General features: G+C 35.1%; 1 protein-coding gene, 1 long non-coding RNA gene and 1 pseudogene across 2 annotated transcripts; 1 reads left to right on the top strand and 2 right to left on the bottom strand.

The window, feature by feature from the left end:
- Nucleotides 1-1,950: 1,950 nt before the first annotated feature.
- Nucleotides 1,951-6,900, bottom strand: LOC132607171 (uncharacterized). Its single transcript, XM_060321021.1, has 3 exons — nt 5,800-6,900; nt 3,994-4,213; nt 1,951-2,530 (listed from the first exon to the last, which is right to left on the bottom strand). Exons 1-3 carry the CDS (start codon nt 6,421-6,423, stop codon nt 2,136-2,138), a joined length of 1,239 nt encoding a protein of 412 aa, XP_060177004.1. The 5' UTR covers nt 6,424-6,900; the 3' UTR covers nt 1,951-2,135.
- Nucleotides 6,901-9,102: 2,202 nt separating this feature from the next.
- Nucleotides 9,103-14,937, bottom strand: LOC132605428 (threonine dehydratase 1 biosynthetic, chloroplastic-like; annotated as a pseudogene).
- A 940-nt stretch (nt 14,938-15,877) lies between these two features.
- Nucleotides 15,878-18,857, top strand: LOC132605427 (uncharacterized). Its single transcript, XR_009569181.1, has 3 exons — nt 15,878-16,492; nt 17,524-17,576; nt 18,502-18,857. It is a non-coding gene; the product is annotated as an uncharacterized LOC132605427 (long non-coding RNA).
- The last annotated feature ends 427 nt before the right edge of the window (nt 18,858-19,284 follow it).

Below are 19,284 nucleotides of genomic sequence, written 5' to 3'. Positions count from 1 at the left end.
ATCGTTAGACTCATCGTTATACGCTTGTCTTAGTCCTTCAAATAAATCCATTTATAATCTGCTGAAATTCGGGCAGCGCCTCCCCTGTTTATATGCCTAGCCCGAAATCACAATACCAACAAAACAACAAATACAACAGCACCATCAATACCAAAATATTCCATAAAACATCCCACGCGATGTTTGTCCAATTTCTCAACCAACAACTTTATTATACAACCATTTCATCACTCTATCTTCGTAAATAAACCAAAAGTAATATTAATAAGGAGAGATTCATACCTTATTTTTGTTAAAACAGCGATATCTTCACTATCCACCTTGAATCCGCCGCAAAACCATACTAGAATCACATCTATGCGTTTATCCGAGCTTCGATTAATACTCCGTCACTTGAAAATTGCTTACTTTTTGATTCCCTCACTCCCTCTTCAAATTTTCTAGAATTTTCTGGGCAAATCTAGGCTAAAATCTGGTGAAAAAAGAGGGTTCTTACCCTTTTTATAAGGGTCAAATTCGAGTCGGGTTCACTGTAGCATTTTACTGTAGCAACAATGTAGCAGGTCGGTTACTGTAGCAGTACTGTAGCACGCGTTTCTGCTCTGTCAGCTGAACTTATAACGTCCATAATTCTCTACTTCGATGTCCTATCGACAAGCGGTTTATTGTGTTGGAAACTAGACTCGACGAACTTTATTTTAGGCTTTTGTTCACTCCAAAACACTTCATATGCTAAGAGATATTCGTCTCTCAATTAGGACCAAAATTTTCATACAAAACTTACCCATCCTTTCTCCAAAGTCGTACTACTCCCCCTGCATGATATTTATTATTTATTATACTTGATAATGGCCATGTTCTTGTGTTTCAAGGTTGTCCTTCCCGGTTACGACTTATGAGATGGTAATTCATCTTTTACTTCATTGTTACATACTTCTCATGGCTTATACCTTCCAAAACTTCGTGGAACGTCTCCGATAATCCATTACTACGGTGAAGTACTAGGCATGCTCATGCTCTGAAAGTGTGGGGTGTAACATTGCATACACTCTACCCTTCCAGACCCCAGCTGGTGGGGTTATACTGGATATGTTATTGTTGTAGTAGTACCATCCGTAAAATAATGTGTTGATACATCTAATCAGCTTCCAACATTTTTGTTTTTTTCTTTTGTTTTTTTTCTTGTGTTGGGCGACATTCTTAGTTACATGAAGACAACGATTAGTCACGATGATGAAGTGGGAGTGATAATCTTAATTAATCTCCATTATTCATCTTTAGAATGTTTTGTTGTAGGTGAGTCCCCACATCATCATTGTTGAATTGTTTTCCATCTTTTTCATTCGCTTCATATCTCTATGGTGACATTAATTGAGACTGTTTGTCCATCTTTTATGGAGTACATGCATATGATTATTTTTTCAACAATTGTATCACCTTTAAGTTATGCATATTTTTAACTACTTTACAATACTGATTATATTCCAATTAACCGCCCTAAATTGCTACCTGGAGTAATTTTTACGTTAGTTTGCTGGCAGCTGGAAAGCATTGTAAAAAAGGAAGAACAGAAGAGAACAAAAGGTGGATAAAACAATGCTCCCCGTTGTAGCATTTTCACTCAAATAAAGTGAAAGGCGAGTCTATTTTTAGTACATCTTTTACTTTAGACACTGAGAAATAATATTCTTTGCTTAAAATCATATCAAAGAATTGGTTCTTTCTCTTGGTGCTTGCGCGCATCTCAACTAATTCCGCAAGACATAACTGCCATCTCCGAACAACAAGAAGTATCAGGTAACTAATTTCACAAATGGCACCAAATAGAAATGCGGCTAGCAATCTTCATGTGGAAATTTATAAAGCTAGCAGAGCCTATTTTTGGGAGGAGCATTATTTTTTATTATATCGGGGGATAGCAAGGAGGGGGTTAAGGACTAACTCATCTGGTGAGCTCATACAAAGGATATATTCCTTTTTAAATATTTCACATTTATCGCTAATTAAGTGGTCTAACACTGCAAAAATTACCAACGGATTTATTGGAATTATACTAGTTGCTAATGTTTTTCGACTTCCTATCCTAAATTTCCTATGCAACATCCGTCAGAAATTCGTGTCATCCTAGCAGTGAGCTAATGAATTAGCTCCTCTCCAAATTCCTCAACTAACAACCCAAATATAGAAAAAGCAAATTCTATCGCAGTTTCTTCTCTTTGCTCCTGAAAGTTATTCCATTCATCAAACTCACTTTGCAAATCCGATTTTACCATCATATCGAGGGTATTTGATCTTGATTCTTGCGATGAATCAAACTTCTTGACTTCTTTTCCAAAGACTGCTTCTCCATAGTTCAAGTTTTTAACTTCAGACTTCTCCTCGGAAATCATGTTGGAAACTTGATATTCCTCTTCATCTGCTGGAGCATCATTGTCCTCTTCGTCGAGCAATAGTTTCTCGAGTTCAACGGGATCTAATTCTGCTAATTTCTCGAATCTACGAAGCTTATGCAAAAGCTGCTGCTGTGCTCCTGTTACAAGTGCAACACAAATATCATAATAAGTTTCAAAACATCTTCAACAATCTCCAAACTTTTATCAAGAGATTCAAGTTTTCTTTTGAAGATTGTACAAAATCCAGCATTATAGAATACATTACGTTGTTTTGCTTGTTGTTTTTGTTGCTCTCATAAATAATATATGCATAAGTTAGGAAAGAATTTACGTACTACTTATTATTTATGTGGGATGGACGGTGGAATAAAAATATAGGAAGTAATAATAAAACAATTAAAATGACCAAACTAGTAACCCCTGAAGTCAAAAAAACAATTCCTGAAAAACACATGCATGTATTAAACAATTTTTTTCTGAAGTCAAAAAAACAATTCCTGAAAATCTTCATGTATTAAACAATTTTTTTCTGAAGTCAAAAAAACACATTTTAATCCCTGAAATATTAATTTCTACATCACAATATCTACATTGTTAATTTATGGATAACTTTACTTTCTAAACCAAACGATTCCTAACAACTTAACTGCTTAGTGATTTCTCTATAATCAGTCACCCTTCTGTCTCTTTATCATGAAATTAGATTTCGGATCACGCATACTGAATAAAAAAAAATTAAACGGCAGATCCCTAATTAAACAAGAAAACCTTTTTAAAGTGCAAGATTTTTTCTCATTTTCAGGCGTCAATTTAATTGTGTATCAGTAAAGTTAAAAAAAAAAAAAGACATCCCTAATGTGGGTCATGCAATGAAGTAATGAGCATATCAGAGTATGCATTTGTGCAAGGACAAAATGAGGTCATAGTAACAGAAATGATGTGCTGAAATAGTTTTAAGCATTACAACTAAGGCAATATATTAATGTCATATTCATGCATTACAAGTACGAGACGCACGCGTACAACCCTCTGAGCTAGATTGATCCTTCCATTAAGGATCCCACACAATAAATAATTCACATATCAATATCAGCATAATCAAATTGACCATAAGTGACCTTTGATTATAACTATACCAACCAAACATGAATGCCCTGAATAAACCAGCGTTTCCACAACTACTGAAAAAGACTTCACAACCGATAAAAAAATATTATAATTAAGGGTCAAAACACAAATTATCACTTTTTCGCGAATTTCACACCCCAGCTATCAGGTTTTTCCTACCTGAACTATATATCACCATCTTTGTATTAAAACACACCTAGGCCAATTATCATTTATTCCCTTTTGATCTATCACAATCTACTCAACTAGGTTTGGTTTAATACATAAATTGTGATAGTTCAGGTAGAAAAAGAGAAAAACTGATAGTTGAGGTGTGAAAAATTGCAAAAAAATGATAATTCGGGTGTGATTTTGACCATTATCTCAAATTACTATTACGTACTAAAGTACTATCCAATTAAAATCAAAGATATATAGCACAAATTTTATTAAAATGAAATCAAGAAATGAATTGATTATACTATTTACGTACTTTGTACAAGTGCATAACTGCATTCAAGGTCACAACCCTCGCCCTCGTCGTCGTCCCCGCCTTCAAGGTCACAATCCTCGTCGTCGTCGTCCCCGCCTTCGTGTCCATCATCATCCTCCTCAAATGGAGGATCCAACACAGAAACTGGACTGCATTGCTCTTTCTCATCTGCTTCTTCTACTAGCTGATCAATACCTATTGTTTCATCGTTTTCTTTGCCCTAAACACAAAAGTCAAAACTTCCAATTTAGTGAAAAACTATTAGTACTATAGTTATAGTTAAATAAACTAGTTTTGAACTGAGACATAGTAGTAGTTACTAATAAACAATGATATAATTCTTTTTAATACCGTCGGATGTACATATGATTTAACTTATTGTTGTGAGTTTGCTTTATTTTCCGGGTAACCACTAATCTCATTATTTAATTGTTTTTTTTTAACACAACTTGTTAGGCCATGAACTACAAGTCTACAATATGAAGTTGACGGCTGACTTTTATTCCAGGCAAGTTAAAATTCGTGAACAGGCATATTTAATGAAATTTTGTCTCTTTCTGAGTCATAAATTTAAAATGAAATTTTTGTTTGTCCTTTTCCTGGTAAGTACTATTTTCAAGTCAAGGCCTATTAGAAAAAGATTGAGGCGTGATCTGAAGTACGCTTACCAAAACAAAGACAAATTTGTTACTCCTCTATCTCAGTTTAACTTGAACACATTTTCTTTAAAGTTTATCTTAAAAAATATGACATATATTTAAGAGCAATTTAACTTGTTTTTAAAAATCTTTAAGTTTTTGCCTAGTCAAGTAATATTACATGTTCCAAAAAAAAAAAAAAACAGCACATTTCTCCCATTAAACAACAGCACATTACTTACAATACTTATATTAACATGGGTACTTTAGTCATTTATGGATATTCCGGCCACTGAATCGGACACCTAGATCGTTTTACCGACAAGCAAAATTATAATACTATAATTCTAGTTGTAATGAGGAATTAATTACTAATTTCGTCAGATAATTAGTTGATGCTTATCATAAATATTTATCTTGTTATTTGTTTTACGAGTGATATAAACTCATTGATGTACACTTATCCAAAGAAGAACATTTTTAATGTTTTAATTAAATACAATTGATAATGTTAATAATTATTATATTATAAGTACTCACACCATTCATATTTATATGAGGTTTGACCTATTTAGAATATCGACCAACTCTTTCTTTGATTCAATTTTAAATATAGATTTTTTGAGTATTTTATAATAAAATTTGCACACGAAACTTCATAAAAAGTATTAAAAATCTGCATAATTAATAATTCATAATATATAAAAAAAGTTGGAGAAAATTGTAATTAAATAAAGAACGGTTTGACTCTCAAAATAGGTTAACCTCTATAATTTGGCATATAATTTGGGATGAAGTATGTGAATCTTTTGGGAGTACGAGAGTCAAACTTTATGATTTTGACTGTAAATTTTGACATAGATTTTTCATGTTTGTAACAATAAAAATTAATATGTTGAAAAATTACATAAAAAGCAGTATAAATCATGATCAAATTATATTCAATAATTTAGAAAAAAATGTGAGAAAAACCTAGGGAAAGATCAAACTCGTCAGGTTCACATAATTTGAAACATAAAAAGGAGTACTCCATATTAGTATGTGAGACTGTTGACGTGGAGTATTAATTTAACTGTCTAAAAAAAGTCAGTATGATATTTCGAGTAATAATATAATGACTCACGGATAGTTACTGAAAAAAGTATCACAAAAGTAAAAAAAGACAAACCTCTTTCTTGTGACTGACCGGAGATGTGAATTCCGGCATAACATCGCCGGTTGACTTGCACCTTTGAAGAGAAAATCTAAAAGGACTTAATGGACACGTGTCCAAATCACCATTATTGCTACTATAAGTCTCCAAATCCATGCACTTTTCTTCATATGCATTTCTTGTTATTTCTGCACTTGTTGAAATAATCCTTACACTATTTTCACCTTTTTTATTGCTATTTCGATCCTTGAGTTTCTTCAAAATGGACCCCAAAACCCCAAACTTTACTTTCTTGATTTGGGTTTTTGGTTTTGAAGTTTGTTGTACTTTTTGAATCCTCATTGCTGCTTCAAGTAGAGTAGCTGTTTTTGTAGGTACATGAAGAAAAACTTTCCCATTTTGTGGGCTCTTCAAAGGAGATTTTCTTATGTCTGGTGAGTCATTGAAGGAGAAAAAACAAGTATTTTTGCAGAATGTAGATGTTGAGGTTTGAGTAATTGGCTTTTGAGTTTTCTTGATTTGTATTAATGAGGTTTTAGGTGAAGAAAAATTGAGTCTTTTGAGCTGAAAACGTTTATTAGTAATGTAAAATGGTTCTTGATCTTCTTTTAGAAGCTCATGCAAATGCTTTTGTGCCATTACTTCAATATATATTTTTTTTTCCAACCAAATGATGAGTTAAAAATTCAAGATTTGAAAATGGGTTGTGAGTTCTTGAAGTATAGAAAGGAGAATTGAAGAGTATTCAGCATAAAAACATAGAAAAAAAACAGAAGTATTGAAAAGGGAAAGTTGGACAGATATAGAAAGAGAGAGGAGACTTTGAGATTCAAACAGCTGGGATTTACAAGAACGAGGCAATTAATGTTGGTGATAAACAAACAAAAGTATTTACCTAATAAAAAGACAAGAAAGGAGTAGTACTCAATTCAGAATGTAATTTTGTGGTAAATTCATTAATTCAGTAATTGAAATGGCTGCAACTGATAGTTTGTGAAAGAACCAGGAGGCAAAGGACTCTCTTATGTAGCAGAAATAAATTGGCTTTTTCTGTGTCTCTAGAATATGTGTGTGTGTGAATTTCTAGGAAGAGCAGGGATAAGGGGGTTGCTTAGGGAACACAGTAGGTACTGAGTAGTCGTGTAGTTTATACTCTCTGCATAAAAAAAAAATGTCCACTTATTAAATGAAGAAATAATTAACTTTATCTTTTCAGATTTATTCTTATTAAGTGTTATGTGATCAAATCTCAATGCATATTTAATTACGGGTAGTTTAATCAATTTACATTTTTTTTTGGAGTGAGTGATTTTTTAAGGGGTGTGCAAATGGCTAAGTGGACTATTTTTTTTGATCCGGATGGAGTAATATACTACTCCCTCCTGATAAAAAAAATATCCACTTAGTTATTTGCATACCCCTTAAGAAAATATTAACTCCTAGACAAAAATAGATAATTTTATTAAACTACTTCTAATTAAATAGACATTGAGATTTGATCATATAACCTTAATAGGGCCAATTTTGAAAAAATAAGGTTAATTCTTTCTTGATTTAATGATTGAACACTTTTTTTGATAAAAAAAAAAGGTTAAGTGAACATTTTTTTTTTTTATCCTGAGAGAGTATTAAATATACTAGCATAATAACAAAATAATGCATAAATTAATAAATTGGTATGAAGCAAACAAGGATTATGATAGGATGAATAAGATCTTTATAATCAAACCATTCAAGTTCAAATCATGAATGCGGAAAAAAAAATTCTATTAAGGAGCGACCCGTTTAAAAAGACTTTACACGACACAAATTTAAATTATCAAAACCCCATTATGAATACAGAGCACATACATAAGAAGATGAATTGGTAGGAGGGAAGTGATCTTTAGACTTTAGCTACAGTGAATTTATTACAGTTTTTTTTTGTGTAAACGAAGACAAAAGGTAGGTTGGCAGGCAACCAGGCAAGTCACGGAATACTCGAAGAGTGCTCAACTTTTCTTGGATCAGTCTCACCTTTCACCGTAACTTACCAGCACCGCTACTTTTAACTTCTGATGTATTGTCGGTGTAAATTTTTTTACATCATCATATTTCTAGGAATTCAAATTTATAATATATATTGTTCGTTTTTGCCCAAAAAAACCTCACGAATTTACTTTTAGGTATGCCTTCATCGAGTTCAGAAGTAAGAGTATCATGCGAATTTATGTTATGTCTTGTAAAACTCTTTACTGATGTAGAAATAGTCTAAAGTGTAACATTCACCAGTTTTTCGGAAGCTTATCAGCCTAAAAGTTTGATAATCTTTTTCTTTGACCCGTCCTCATCGCTATGCCCTTTGTCATGGATTCATGGGCATCATAACGTCTCCTTTAATATGTCTTATTTGTAGATTATAAATTCACATTTTAAAAAATTGTTTGTAAGTATCTTTTGAATGAGATATTATAAATAATTTTTTATCTCAACAATGTATATAACTTAAAACTGTTAAAGTGAAACACTAATGTATGACGGTCGTTGATTTAGTTACGGAAAAGTGTATAAATTTGGAGGAAAGAGAAGAAAAGGAAATTCTTGAAGAGTGTAATTGTCATCGTTTAACTAAAGTATGTCCATAACAACGTCAAGGTTTAGGCCCTTTAGGGTGATGTCAAATGCTACACCTCTATTCTATATGAAGGTCCCTTAAAACACGGAGGGTGGTCTTCATCACCTTAGCTACTAGGTAAATAATTACTCTCTGTGTCCCAATACAAGTGTCTCAAGCCTCTCGTGAGTGGGCCTAGATGAAGTTATGTTAGCTTCAAAATTGAGATGTTTAACTTCAACAACCACTTCGACAATTGCTCAAACAAAGTGATGGTTACAGAAAACTTTCTATACTTAGAAACAAACTAAGTTACTCGGACTCTTCGAAAGTGTTGCCGCACCCGTGTCGGACCCTCTAAAAATACACTATTTTTGAAGGATCCAACACGCACCCGATGACATTTTAGGAGAGTCCGAGTAACTTAGGTAACAAAAGGGCTTACGCTTCGTGATATTTTCATCAAGAATAATGGAGCATACACCTTGCTATACTTTTGCCCCAAGATTGTTCAGGTGGGTTTTTACTATGCCTCGCCCCAAAATGTCTTTTAAAGCACTAGATCAAATTCTTATTGGAAGGATAATTTTTTGAAGATAACCCTTGGATCAGAACAAGACATGTCAACTTAAAAAATTAAAATGCCGTAGATCAAGCAAAAACATGCACCTTTCAAGTTAATCTAAACATTCACACCTTGAAACAACACTGACAAACTCATAGACTTCTTGTCAATTGATATATCTACTTATCTTAATTTTTATTTAATCCATCCACCCAAACTTTCACCTCCAGTGGTGGTGGGTTTGGCATAGACCCCTACATTGTTTATTATCAAAGCAGAGAATTACATGAGAGGGGAACATAAAACCAAAGCCTCCAAAAGCAAAAACCAGTAACAAGCAAGAGCTTTACATTGTTGGACAAAGCCTAAGATTTCTGTTGTCCAAGCACAATTCAGCAAGTGACTAAGAGTTCAGCTTTCAGGGGAAGCATGAAGCAAGTGACTTGTCAATGGATATGTCTACTTATCAAACTCCATATTTATGTATAACGACTATGACTACTTTTATTTTGAATAAAGCTGAAGCATAATCTTGCTTTAGTCCAAAGCTTTGACAAAGTTACTTTGTTAAGGACCAAAATTTCATTCAAGGCCTGAGCAAACACTTTGATCAACCACAGTGAGAGTCTCTACTACGTATCCATAACCAAGACTGTCAGCTCGTCCCTGGAACTCATCGACCTCACTGTGTGGAACTTGGATTCCGACTAACACATTTGCACCAGTTTCTCCCTTCCAGGCAGATAGGGAAAAAGAGAAAAAGAATTACTCAAAAATAATAGCAGAAAGACCAAATGATTGATCCAAAAAATTAAAAATGGAAGTAGAAGAATGGGATTCCTAAAAGGTACCTGTGCACAGTAATGTAACAAATTTATATTCCAACGTGGGCTGAAAGCATCTAAAAACTTCATCAAAGCACCAGGCCTCTCGGGAAAAGTGAATCGACAGAGAAGCTCATTGTGAACATTTGATCTGCTGCCCATCTGCAAAAAATCGTAGGAGAGAGAAAGAGTACGAGCCATCACTACCCAACGAACACAACATCATCCAGTAAACAAGTAGAACAACGAAAGTCAATATCTCATTTCTTAAGAAAGGAACTTGAGAACTCATTTCTCCCTGCAAATTTACTCTCTAAGAATTTAGAATCTCAAGAGACAGAAAAATCAATAATTTATTAGCATAATCTATAATAAGGATCTTAGAATAGTAGTAAAAAATTTCAAACAAATCATAGAATAATTAATCACGAGACAAACACAAGTATTTACTGTCTTGGTCTAAGAATTTGAGCCACATGATAAAGAGAGATTTGAAACATTAATGTAAAATTCATTACCAGGTGCCTTAGATGATCTTTAACCAATTCATTATCTGTAAAATTAATGGTATGCAGTTGTGATGATTCCATCCTGTCCACCATTTCTTCAAGTTCCAATTTAGTGTGGACACCAACTCTGCCAGAAGAAAAAAGGACATAAATAATGAATATAAGGCTGGTTTTATTTAGGTTATAATAGACATATCAGAGAGGCAAATAACTGGGGCGAACGGTCTGTTGTAAACATCTATGACAAAATGACAGTTAACAAAATCTATTTCAACATGAGAACAATTTTCTTTAAAATATCATGTAGACGATACCTGTAAAGTACTCTAACTTTTTCTTCCCCAGAATTATATCTGGACTTCAATTCAGTAAAACTCATCTGTCCCACCTGTAGTAAAAGGAGTATGGTCAATCTGTTAGTCCGAAAAGCACCAGTAAGCAAAACTGCATATTAAGTGCTTTAAGTGTCCTACCATCTCATAGAACTTCTTGAAGCTGCCTGGCTCTTCGGGCATATAAGTAGCGAAACAGCTTCCCGCTGTCTACCAACATCCGCGAGTTCAGTTACTAATCTAAGTCTGTCGAAGTTCATGTTGGCCCCACTAGTTATTGCTACTATGTTTTCATTCTTTAGGCCATAGTGCTTGCAGTAAGCTTCAGCTCCAGCAAGGGCAAGTGCCCCTGCAGGCTCCAGTATGCTTCTTTTCTCTTCAAACATGTCCTATTCAATAGAGAAATCAACTGTAACAGCAAAAGATTTCAGGCTCACGTAACAAAGAGCTATCTCATTGACAGTGATTATAGACCTACAACATAAAAGATGTTACTATATTAAAGACGAAATTCTTTATTTTGTGCCCCATACAACTGATACTAGGGTGAGGCTTCTTTTGTCACACAAGTTAGTGGACCCAAAACTGTAAGATTTGAGTCCACCACACAAAAAGAAGCCTCACACAACTAGTGTCAGTTGTGTGAGGCACACAAAAAAGTTCTTCGTGTTTTCAGTAAATCAGGTACAAAATACACAGCAACTAGCAAACATCATGGGGTTCAAGGTGAGAGAGCATCCTACTAGTAGTAATAATTTGGGACTCCACAGTATAAAAGGTAAAAAATCAGCGGGTAAATGTACTTATTTTATTCCACATTTGAAGATATATTAGTGCTGGCTAATCTTTATCGATGCAGATATAGCATCACGATTAACTAGGACCACCCCATCTATTAATTCCCTGCAGAGACGGAAACTGTCTTCACCAACCATTTTAATAGCTACTGCATCTGCAAAACCTCCAACTTGTTCCAGCATTACTCTTTGCCCATGGTGTAATGCTAACGCCAATGAATTTGAATCCACTGGCTCAACACCAATAATCTTTACATCAGGGGCAACTTTCTTCATATAGGCGGCAATGCCAGCTACAAGACCTTCTCCACCAATAGGCACAAATATTGCATGTATGTTATCTTTGAATTGGCTATTAATCTCCATTCCAACCGTACCTTGCCCTATTATGATATCTGGGTGATCAAAAGGAGGGATGAATGCAGGGCCTTCTGCTTTGCCCTGAGCTAAGGCATATGCTTGAGCTTCTTCATATGTGTCCCCCACACGAACAACAGTAGCACCCAATCTATCAACTGATTTCCACTGCTCAGTGGAAAAGAATATGACTTAAAAAAATGGATAATCTTGGAATTAAAACAACAGGATGATTTCAAATGGAAGCTGTAAAAACCAAAAGAGTTAATCAACAATCCTAACTTTAATTTCTGGTGTAGTAACAGGCATCACAATCACAGCATAGCAACCAACTTTCTTGGCAGCTAATGCAACACCTTGTGCATGATTTCCAGCTGATGAGCATATAACCCCCTTTTCTAACTGCTCCTTAGGTAGTTTTTGCATCATATTGTAAGATCCTCTGACCTTGAATGAGCAGACCTGCCAACATGAGTGTATAACAATGTTACCAAGACTACTCCAATACAGAAGAAGACACAAAATTAGATAAATGCAGACTGCACAGAGTTAATAACTTACTCCCCTTGGTCGAGGATACAGAAATTTAAAGATGAACTGAATACGAAACTAGGAAGCTCACGTAATCATAAACTCGAGCAAATAATCAGTGAAAAAATCAACATGGATAGCAAATAAATTCATGTTCTGAATCCAAATTCAATCAGAGTTATCAAAGGACGCAACAGTCAGTTTTCCTTTTTCCTTTTCCAAAGTAAATAATCTCATCTGACCCCAAATCATCCCAGATTGTAACAAGAGTAGATCAAAGCCCAACGACTTGTAGTTTAGGGGAGAGAAAAAGACACAGAATTAGATAACTCCTGAAAGTATACAGACTTAGGATCTTGCTCCCATTAATCTAGGAAACAGAAATTTAAAGATGAGTTGAATAGAAACCAGGCAGGCTCACGGTGTCATAGAACCCAAGAGCAGATAATCCATGAAAACACAACATGAATAGCAAATAAATTCTTTTTCTGAATCCAAAATTAAGTAGATTTATGAGAGCATAAAACCGTCGTCTGTTTTTTTTTTGTTTTTTATTCACCCAGTAATTAAACTCATCTAACCCCAATAGAAAAAAAGCCCCACATAAATTGTGACAAGAGTACACCAATGTCAAAAGACTTAAGTGCAAAGTCATTTTTCTGCAAGTGTTGGTAGACTGGCTCAGATCCATGGAAATTGTCTTGAGCAAAAAAGAGACATAATACATAAGAGAATTTTCTAACAAGCAAAGTTCTACAAACAATCCTGTCACAAAAGTGACTTCTAAGATTCTTTATATGTCAAGTTTCTGAAGCATAATCATAATGGAAGGAGATGGTCCTCGAATAGTTTAGAATCATTCTATCAAAATTATAAAATAGTAGATCTTAAGAAAATGTTTATTGTAACAAAAAATAATACTTCAATAACCAAGATGCAAACAACTTGATCACCTAGCCTTAGCTCAAGAGTAAGCCAAACTCCACCATTTCTACATGGTTTCCTAAAGGTAAAAGGTATAAGTAGAAGCTTATTGGAGTTTCTAATGTTTCTGGCATATCTCTGCAGCCATCTAGTTGTAGCTCAATAAAGGTAGCTCGCAATAAAATCAATCATAGTCCTGGACTAATTCCCCAACTTTCAACCCTCAAACCAATCACCAACTTCTCAAGATTGGCTCTTGAATCAATTTGTCCAACACCAGTTGCTTGAAAGAAAGGAAGAATCCTGACAGATCACTCTTAGACCGTGAAATACAGTAAGAACAAAGAGACTCAGAGCTACTTCAGACATTTGAAAAATGAAAACAGAATAAGTGAAATAACCAACTATGAGAAGTACCCTTCTTTTGACAATAAATCTCTTTCAAAATAACTTTATAGTATCATTAAGGTACAAATGTTGTCTTTCCTTTGCACATTCTTGAAAAATCTAAAGACATGCTTTGTCTTGAGTTTCCTTATTCAGCTTTGGGATTTCTTTGTTTTTGGAGGCCGATTAATTTGATCAAGAAAACAATCTTGTGAACAAAAAACTCGTGGTTTTCAAGGTTCAGTGCTAGATTAATTCCATTTACACGACCTCAACAACTAGGGCACAATCTCAATAAACCTTCAGCAAGGAAAGAGTAACAAGCCCAACAGTAGTGGATGATAAGCCCACGCACGGCAATTAATGGACATAGACAGACCAAAGAAATCCACACAAAGAAAAAGAACAAAAACTGCAAATTAACAGCAAAGAGTGACAAGAAAATGGACCTGGGGCCTAACTTAACCCAAAAATTAGCTCATGAGTGAGGTCCGTGAGGATTGACTCTAAAATTCCCACACACTAGGACTGTACATCTGGAGCGTGAATAATATAATATGAAAGTGATATAAATTCTAATATCATGATAAGAAAATGGACCTTAGGTCCAATTCAACCCCAAAAACTAGCTCATGTATTGAGAATTGTCCAGAAACTGCAAATTAACATCAAAATTTAAAACTTCAACAAACATTCTATAATGCTGCAAATATAAAATCTGAGTGACATACCGGCTGAAGATCTTCTCGTTTGAGCCAAACATTTACTTCTAACCTCTCCAAGACCTTATGTGCACGTTGCAAAGGAGTCTCATCAGCTACCTCATACACTTTTGACGTCAATATTTCCCTGAGGTACTTATAACCAGTATTACCACGTGGAAAATTCGGTAACAAACATCCTGGCTCGCATTGTAACGAACTCCAATGTACTACGTGGCAATGCAGTACGATCCGAAACAAACAAAGGTGTCTCTAAAGGTGAAATATGCACCGGTTCTGCAACGGTTAAAACCGCCACTGGTTTAGAAACCGTAGCACGTTTTAACCCCGTCCTTTTTGTTTTTAGAGACCCTACTTGTGGAAATATACTGGATATGTTGTTGTTGTTGGTGGTGGATCGAACGACGGTAAAGGTCGTTGTACCCGTAAATTCAGGACGAAAGTGGTTAAAATCACGTGAGTTTAGGGTGTTAAAACGGAGAACGTCCATTTTCGTGTGTAGATAAATAAAACGGAAAAGGGCCAAATATACCGCTGTACTATTGGAAAAGGGTCAAATATACCCTTCGTTATACTTTAGGTCTAAATATACCCCTGCCGTTATACTATTGGTTCGAATATACCCTTACTCAGTTAAAGTTGTCTAAGGTGTACATCTAATCCTACGTGGCACTAGCATTTGATGATGTGGATGCCACGTGGCATGCTATCTCAACAGCCTTAACCCATTTTACCCCTCCCCTCTATTTGTTCTTCCACACTAAACATTGCTTCTCTGCTTTTCCGTCACAACTAGAAGAGAAGGTGAATTAGCAAAAAAATTACACTTCTTTTGCTCTTGATTACAGTGAAAGCATTATTAGGCTTCTTTATCACCCAACTTATAGTCACTAGAATCTTAGAGTCAAACAGTCCTGACAAAAACTTGAGAAAGCGCGGTGCAGGATGACTTCAAATGAATAACTCATCTAACATCTTTGCATCTATATCAATTATCACGACAAAAAAAAAAGGTGAAAAATTCTAGACTACTAAAGCGAACTTGGGGGACAATAAGAACCCCATTTTTACTTCAGGAAATGAAAAACCGGAATCCTCGTTCAATTTACTCGTAAAATCGGGGAAAAATGGGCCTACATCGAAATAGAAAGAAAAGAATCTAATTGCAAAAGCAACAAGGAGGATGTCTTGTTTTTTTCTTTTTTTCTTTTTATTCTTTCTTTCCTATAATTCAATTTTGATTTCTATTTAGATAGATAAATTTTTTGTCATGATTCGTGAACTAATGGACTCTTTGGGGAATATCTTAGCTGATGAATTAATAGTTGTTGTTCTTGTTTCTTTAGTACCTTTAGTAGTTCCTATACCTGTCATGCTCCTTGGATTATTTACAAGTGCTATTTAAGCTCTTATTTTTGCAACTTTAGCCACGGCTTATATAGGTGAATCCATGGAGGGCCATAATTGAAATATTGAAATAGTCTTTTTTAGCTTAGCCCAAAATAATGTATAAATGTATATGGTGGGTGGCTCTAGAGAATTACTTAACTTAGGTGTTACATCCTATATTTTCATACATTGGGACGTTTTAAACTAAAAGTGACAAGTTAAAGACAAGACTATCTTAAGATACGAAGTAGAAATTTTAACTTCCGGTTTCGTTTCGAATCACAATTTGTCTACAATTTTCGTTTGGCATGGAAGTGTTAATGGAAAATTGGGATTAAACTAATCACACTTGGATTAATAAGTGGGATTGGGAAGACAAAACAAAAAAAGAAAAAAAAAAAAGCCCACTTTTAGGCCATGCTTGGCCGTGCATTTCAATGCCTTGGTCAAGGAATCTTGACCCAAAATTAGTGTGATCCACATGTCCAAGGCATGGAGGGGACAAAGAGACAAAAAAAAATCTGTCCACTCCACACTTTCACAACTCATTACAACATTCCAAAGTGTAGAACACTTAGAGAGAGAAAGAGAGACTCACGGCTAGAGCTAGCCGAAAATGGTGAAGAAAAATTGATCCAAAAATTTCAGTTTCTCAAGCAATTTAACTCCATTGAAGGTATATTAACGTGTAGCATCCATTGATATAGCAAGAACAAGTGTTAAAAAAAAAATCCAAGAAGTGAAAGTGAAGGCTAGCCGATTGAAGTGTAGTTACAAGGTAAGAGTTGATAATTTTTTTCATGTGTTGTATGACGATTTGAATGTATAGTTCATGCATGTTGTTGTTGGATTGTTGTTGTAGTTGAAGTAAAGAGTTAGCCGTGAGTGAGGTGAAGTCATGATTGATTTCATTTTGCATGTATTGTTGATGAATTGAATATGTATCAACATAGGCAAATGAACAAAGATTTGTAGAAGTTTGGTTGTGATGTTGTATGTTGGATATGGGACTGTTTTTTTTTCTTGAAATGAAAATGAGCCGTGAGTTGAAGGTTCTAATGAAGTCATGCTTTATCTTCTTGAACATGTATTGGAAATGGATTGAATGTATTGTAGTTGGATAAACGGATGAAAATCACGAAATTGTGGGAAGGGTGTTGTAGCCGTGTAAAAAGGGACTGTTTTAGGGGAGATTTAGGGACTGTTTTGTGTCACATTTGGATTGTTGTTGTTATGGACATTGTGGTGTATTGTATGCATGTTGAATATGTGAATTGAGGTGTTAAAGAAATGAATTATGATGAAGTGTATAGGCAGTCCAAAACTGTGGACAGTTTTGATGTTAGAAGTGAATTTGTGTGTGTTGAATGTTGATTCTTGTTGCAAACGTTTAGTGAAAGTAAAGTGCATTGATTCAAGCTGAAACTGAAATGATGGTGGGCTGTTATAAGAATGGAAATGATGCTAAAACAGTTCCAAAAATCATGAAAGTAATGTCATTAAATGTGTTGTTGTTGTTGCAAGTTAAAACTGGAAAATTGCTAAGTGAGAATGGAAATGCTATGTGTGTTGTTTAGCCATGTGTATGAAACAGTTTTGAATGGTGTATGGACTGCCCAAGTTCCCTAAGTCATGTTTAAACAAGTCTTGATTAATATATGAAAGAACGATTAGCAATGTTAGCTTGTAACGCTAGTTGGTTTGAATGCGAACGAAACGTCGTTTAATTGTTAGAAAGGAATTGTGAGTGTCACAATATGTATTGAATGCCCTTGTAGACTAATTGTAGTTCTTCACATCTTGATATAGGATAAGTGTTTTTGGGCAGCAAGTACAAGTTAGAATACAACTAAACGCAAAAGGTATGTAAAGCCTATTCCTTCTTCTTTTGGCATGCCCTAGACGTAAGTGTGAAACGATATGAACCTTGGGGTAGATTCTATTCTCTAGTTTCATGTATGACTTATGATTCTATATTTCATTAAGGTTATTGTCATGTGCCTACAATATGATTGACTAATGAATAATGCATGAAAGTTCCTATACTTAAAGAATTGCACAACTAGAGACATACTTGACTTTCAAAAGCTATACCATGTTGAAGCGATATACGTATATGAAATCTGAAACGTTTCTTGTAATAGTTTGTATGAGACTTAAGATGAAATGAATATGAATATTATTTTTACACTTTAGAGCTGGTTAGTTGCTTATCCACTGAGTCTCAAAAAGATGAATTGCATATATGTGGTTGCTATTTATTCTGCTCGTGCTTACCGCTATATCCTTCACTAAGTCCCGGGCCAGGACACGTTCTCGTGCGCATATTTACTATATTAATCACCGAGTCCCTCACTAGAGGGCCGGGACACGTTATATATATATGTATATGATGATATGATGACATGATGATATGGAGATGGTGGCCAGGAGGGCATATTCCCTATTACCGAGTCCCTTATTAAAGGGCCGGGACACGTCTATGTTTATGTTTATGATGCTATGATTTTAATTACCGAGTCCCTCATTAAAGGGCCAGGACACGTTATATATGTTATATACAGAATGATTTTGCAACTTTGATTACAAAACTCTATAACGATATTGATATGAGAATGATACAGATGAAATATGTCCAAAGGCAAGTTTTATGAATTTCTGATTGCTGCATTGGGTCCTACATACTTTGTCTCCTTATGAGTCTATTACTACATTTCATGCTTTACATGCTCAGTACATATTCCGTACTGACCCCCTTTCTTCGGGGGGCTGCGTTCATGCCCGCAGGTACAGACGCTCGTTTCGGAGATCCGCCAGCTTAGGACACTATTTCAGCTATTTTGGACTGCTCCTTTGTTCCGGAGCTAGCTTGTGGTATAACTCCCTTATGTTGTATTCGTAGGTGTTTATTTGGGTATGGCGGGGCCCTGTCCCGCCACATAATACGATCATTACTCTTAGAGGTCTGTGGACATCGGTGTGGGTCTGTTTGTAGTTGTTGATGCGTTTTATGTCTATGACTTATGTTTGGGGCGTACCCATTCGTAATGGCAGCCTTGTCGGCTCGCACATGTATATGTTGTTCTGTTGGCCCTGTGTGGCCTTTGTTGGAATTTGCTGTGTACAGGGTTATTTTGGATAGTTCGAAAAACAAAGGAAACTCTGCCGAGATTTTCTTTGAAAATCTTATAAATTTGAAACACCGCCTTGTCGGCTTCTGTTATATACCTGGATGTGTTTGATATAATCTAAGGCAGCGTTTGATATTTGTGTCAGTATAAGTCATCTGTTTGCCGCCCGGATTTGTGATTGTGTTCGGGTGCCCAATTCGGGCACTTGTCGTGGGGTTGGGTCGTGACATTAGGGAATAGAATAGGGGAATCTAAATATACAACTATGTTATATATGATCTAGAGTGATAGAAAAAAAATTACGATGATATATTTCCTAAACAAAAATCCAAATTTTTACGCCCTCCCAAAATTCTTCAACTCATGACTCAAAGTTGGAAAAAGAAACTCACAGCTTCAGGAAGTAAGGAACGTAGTTACGTATCAGAAGTTACCATTT

The sequence above is a fragment of the Lycium barbarum genome, chromosome 8 (genome assembly GCF_019175385.1).
Source record: "Lycium barbarum isolate Lr01 chromosome 8, ASM1917538v2, whole genome shotgun sequence".
Taxonomy (NCBI): domain Eukaryota; kingdom Viridiplantae; phylum Streptophyta; class Magnoliopsida; order Solanales; family Solanaceae; genus Lycium; species Lycium barbarum.
Note: the sequence above shows the minus strand (reverse complement) of the source record. Positions and strands in the feature narration are given on the sequence as shown.

Excerpts from the sequence above, each read along its gene's own strand:
- LOC132607171 (XM_060321021.1), bottom strand. The coding sequence starts at position 6,423 with ATGGCACAAAAGCATTTGCATGAGCTTCTAAAAGAAGATCAAGAACCA. Across the intron at positions 4,214-5,799 it reads CGGTCAGTCACAAGAAAGAG|GGCAAAGAAAACGATGAAAC; the intron begins GTTTGTCTTTTT and ends TTTTGTGTTTAG. Across the intron at positions 2,531-3,993 it reads CAGTTATGCACTTGTACAAA|GAGCACAGCAGCAGCTTTTG; the intron begins GTACGTAAATAG and ends CACTTGTAACAG.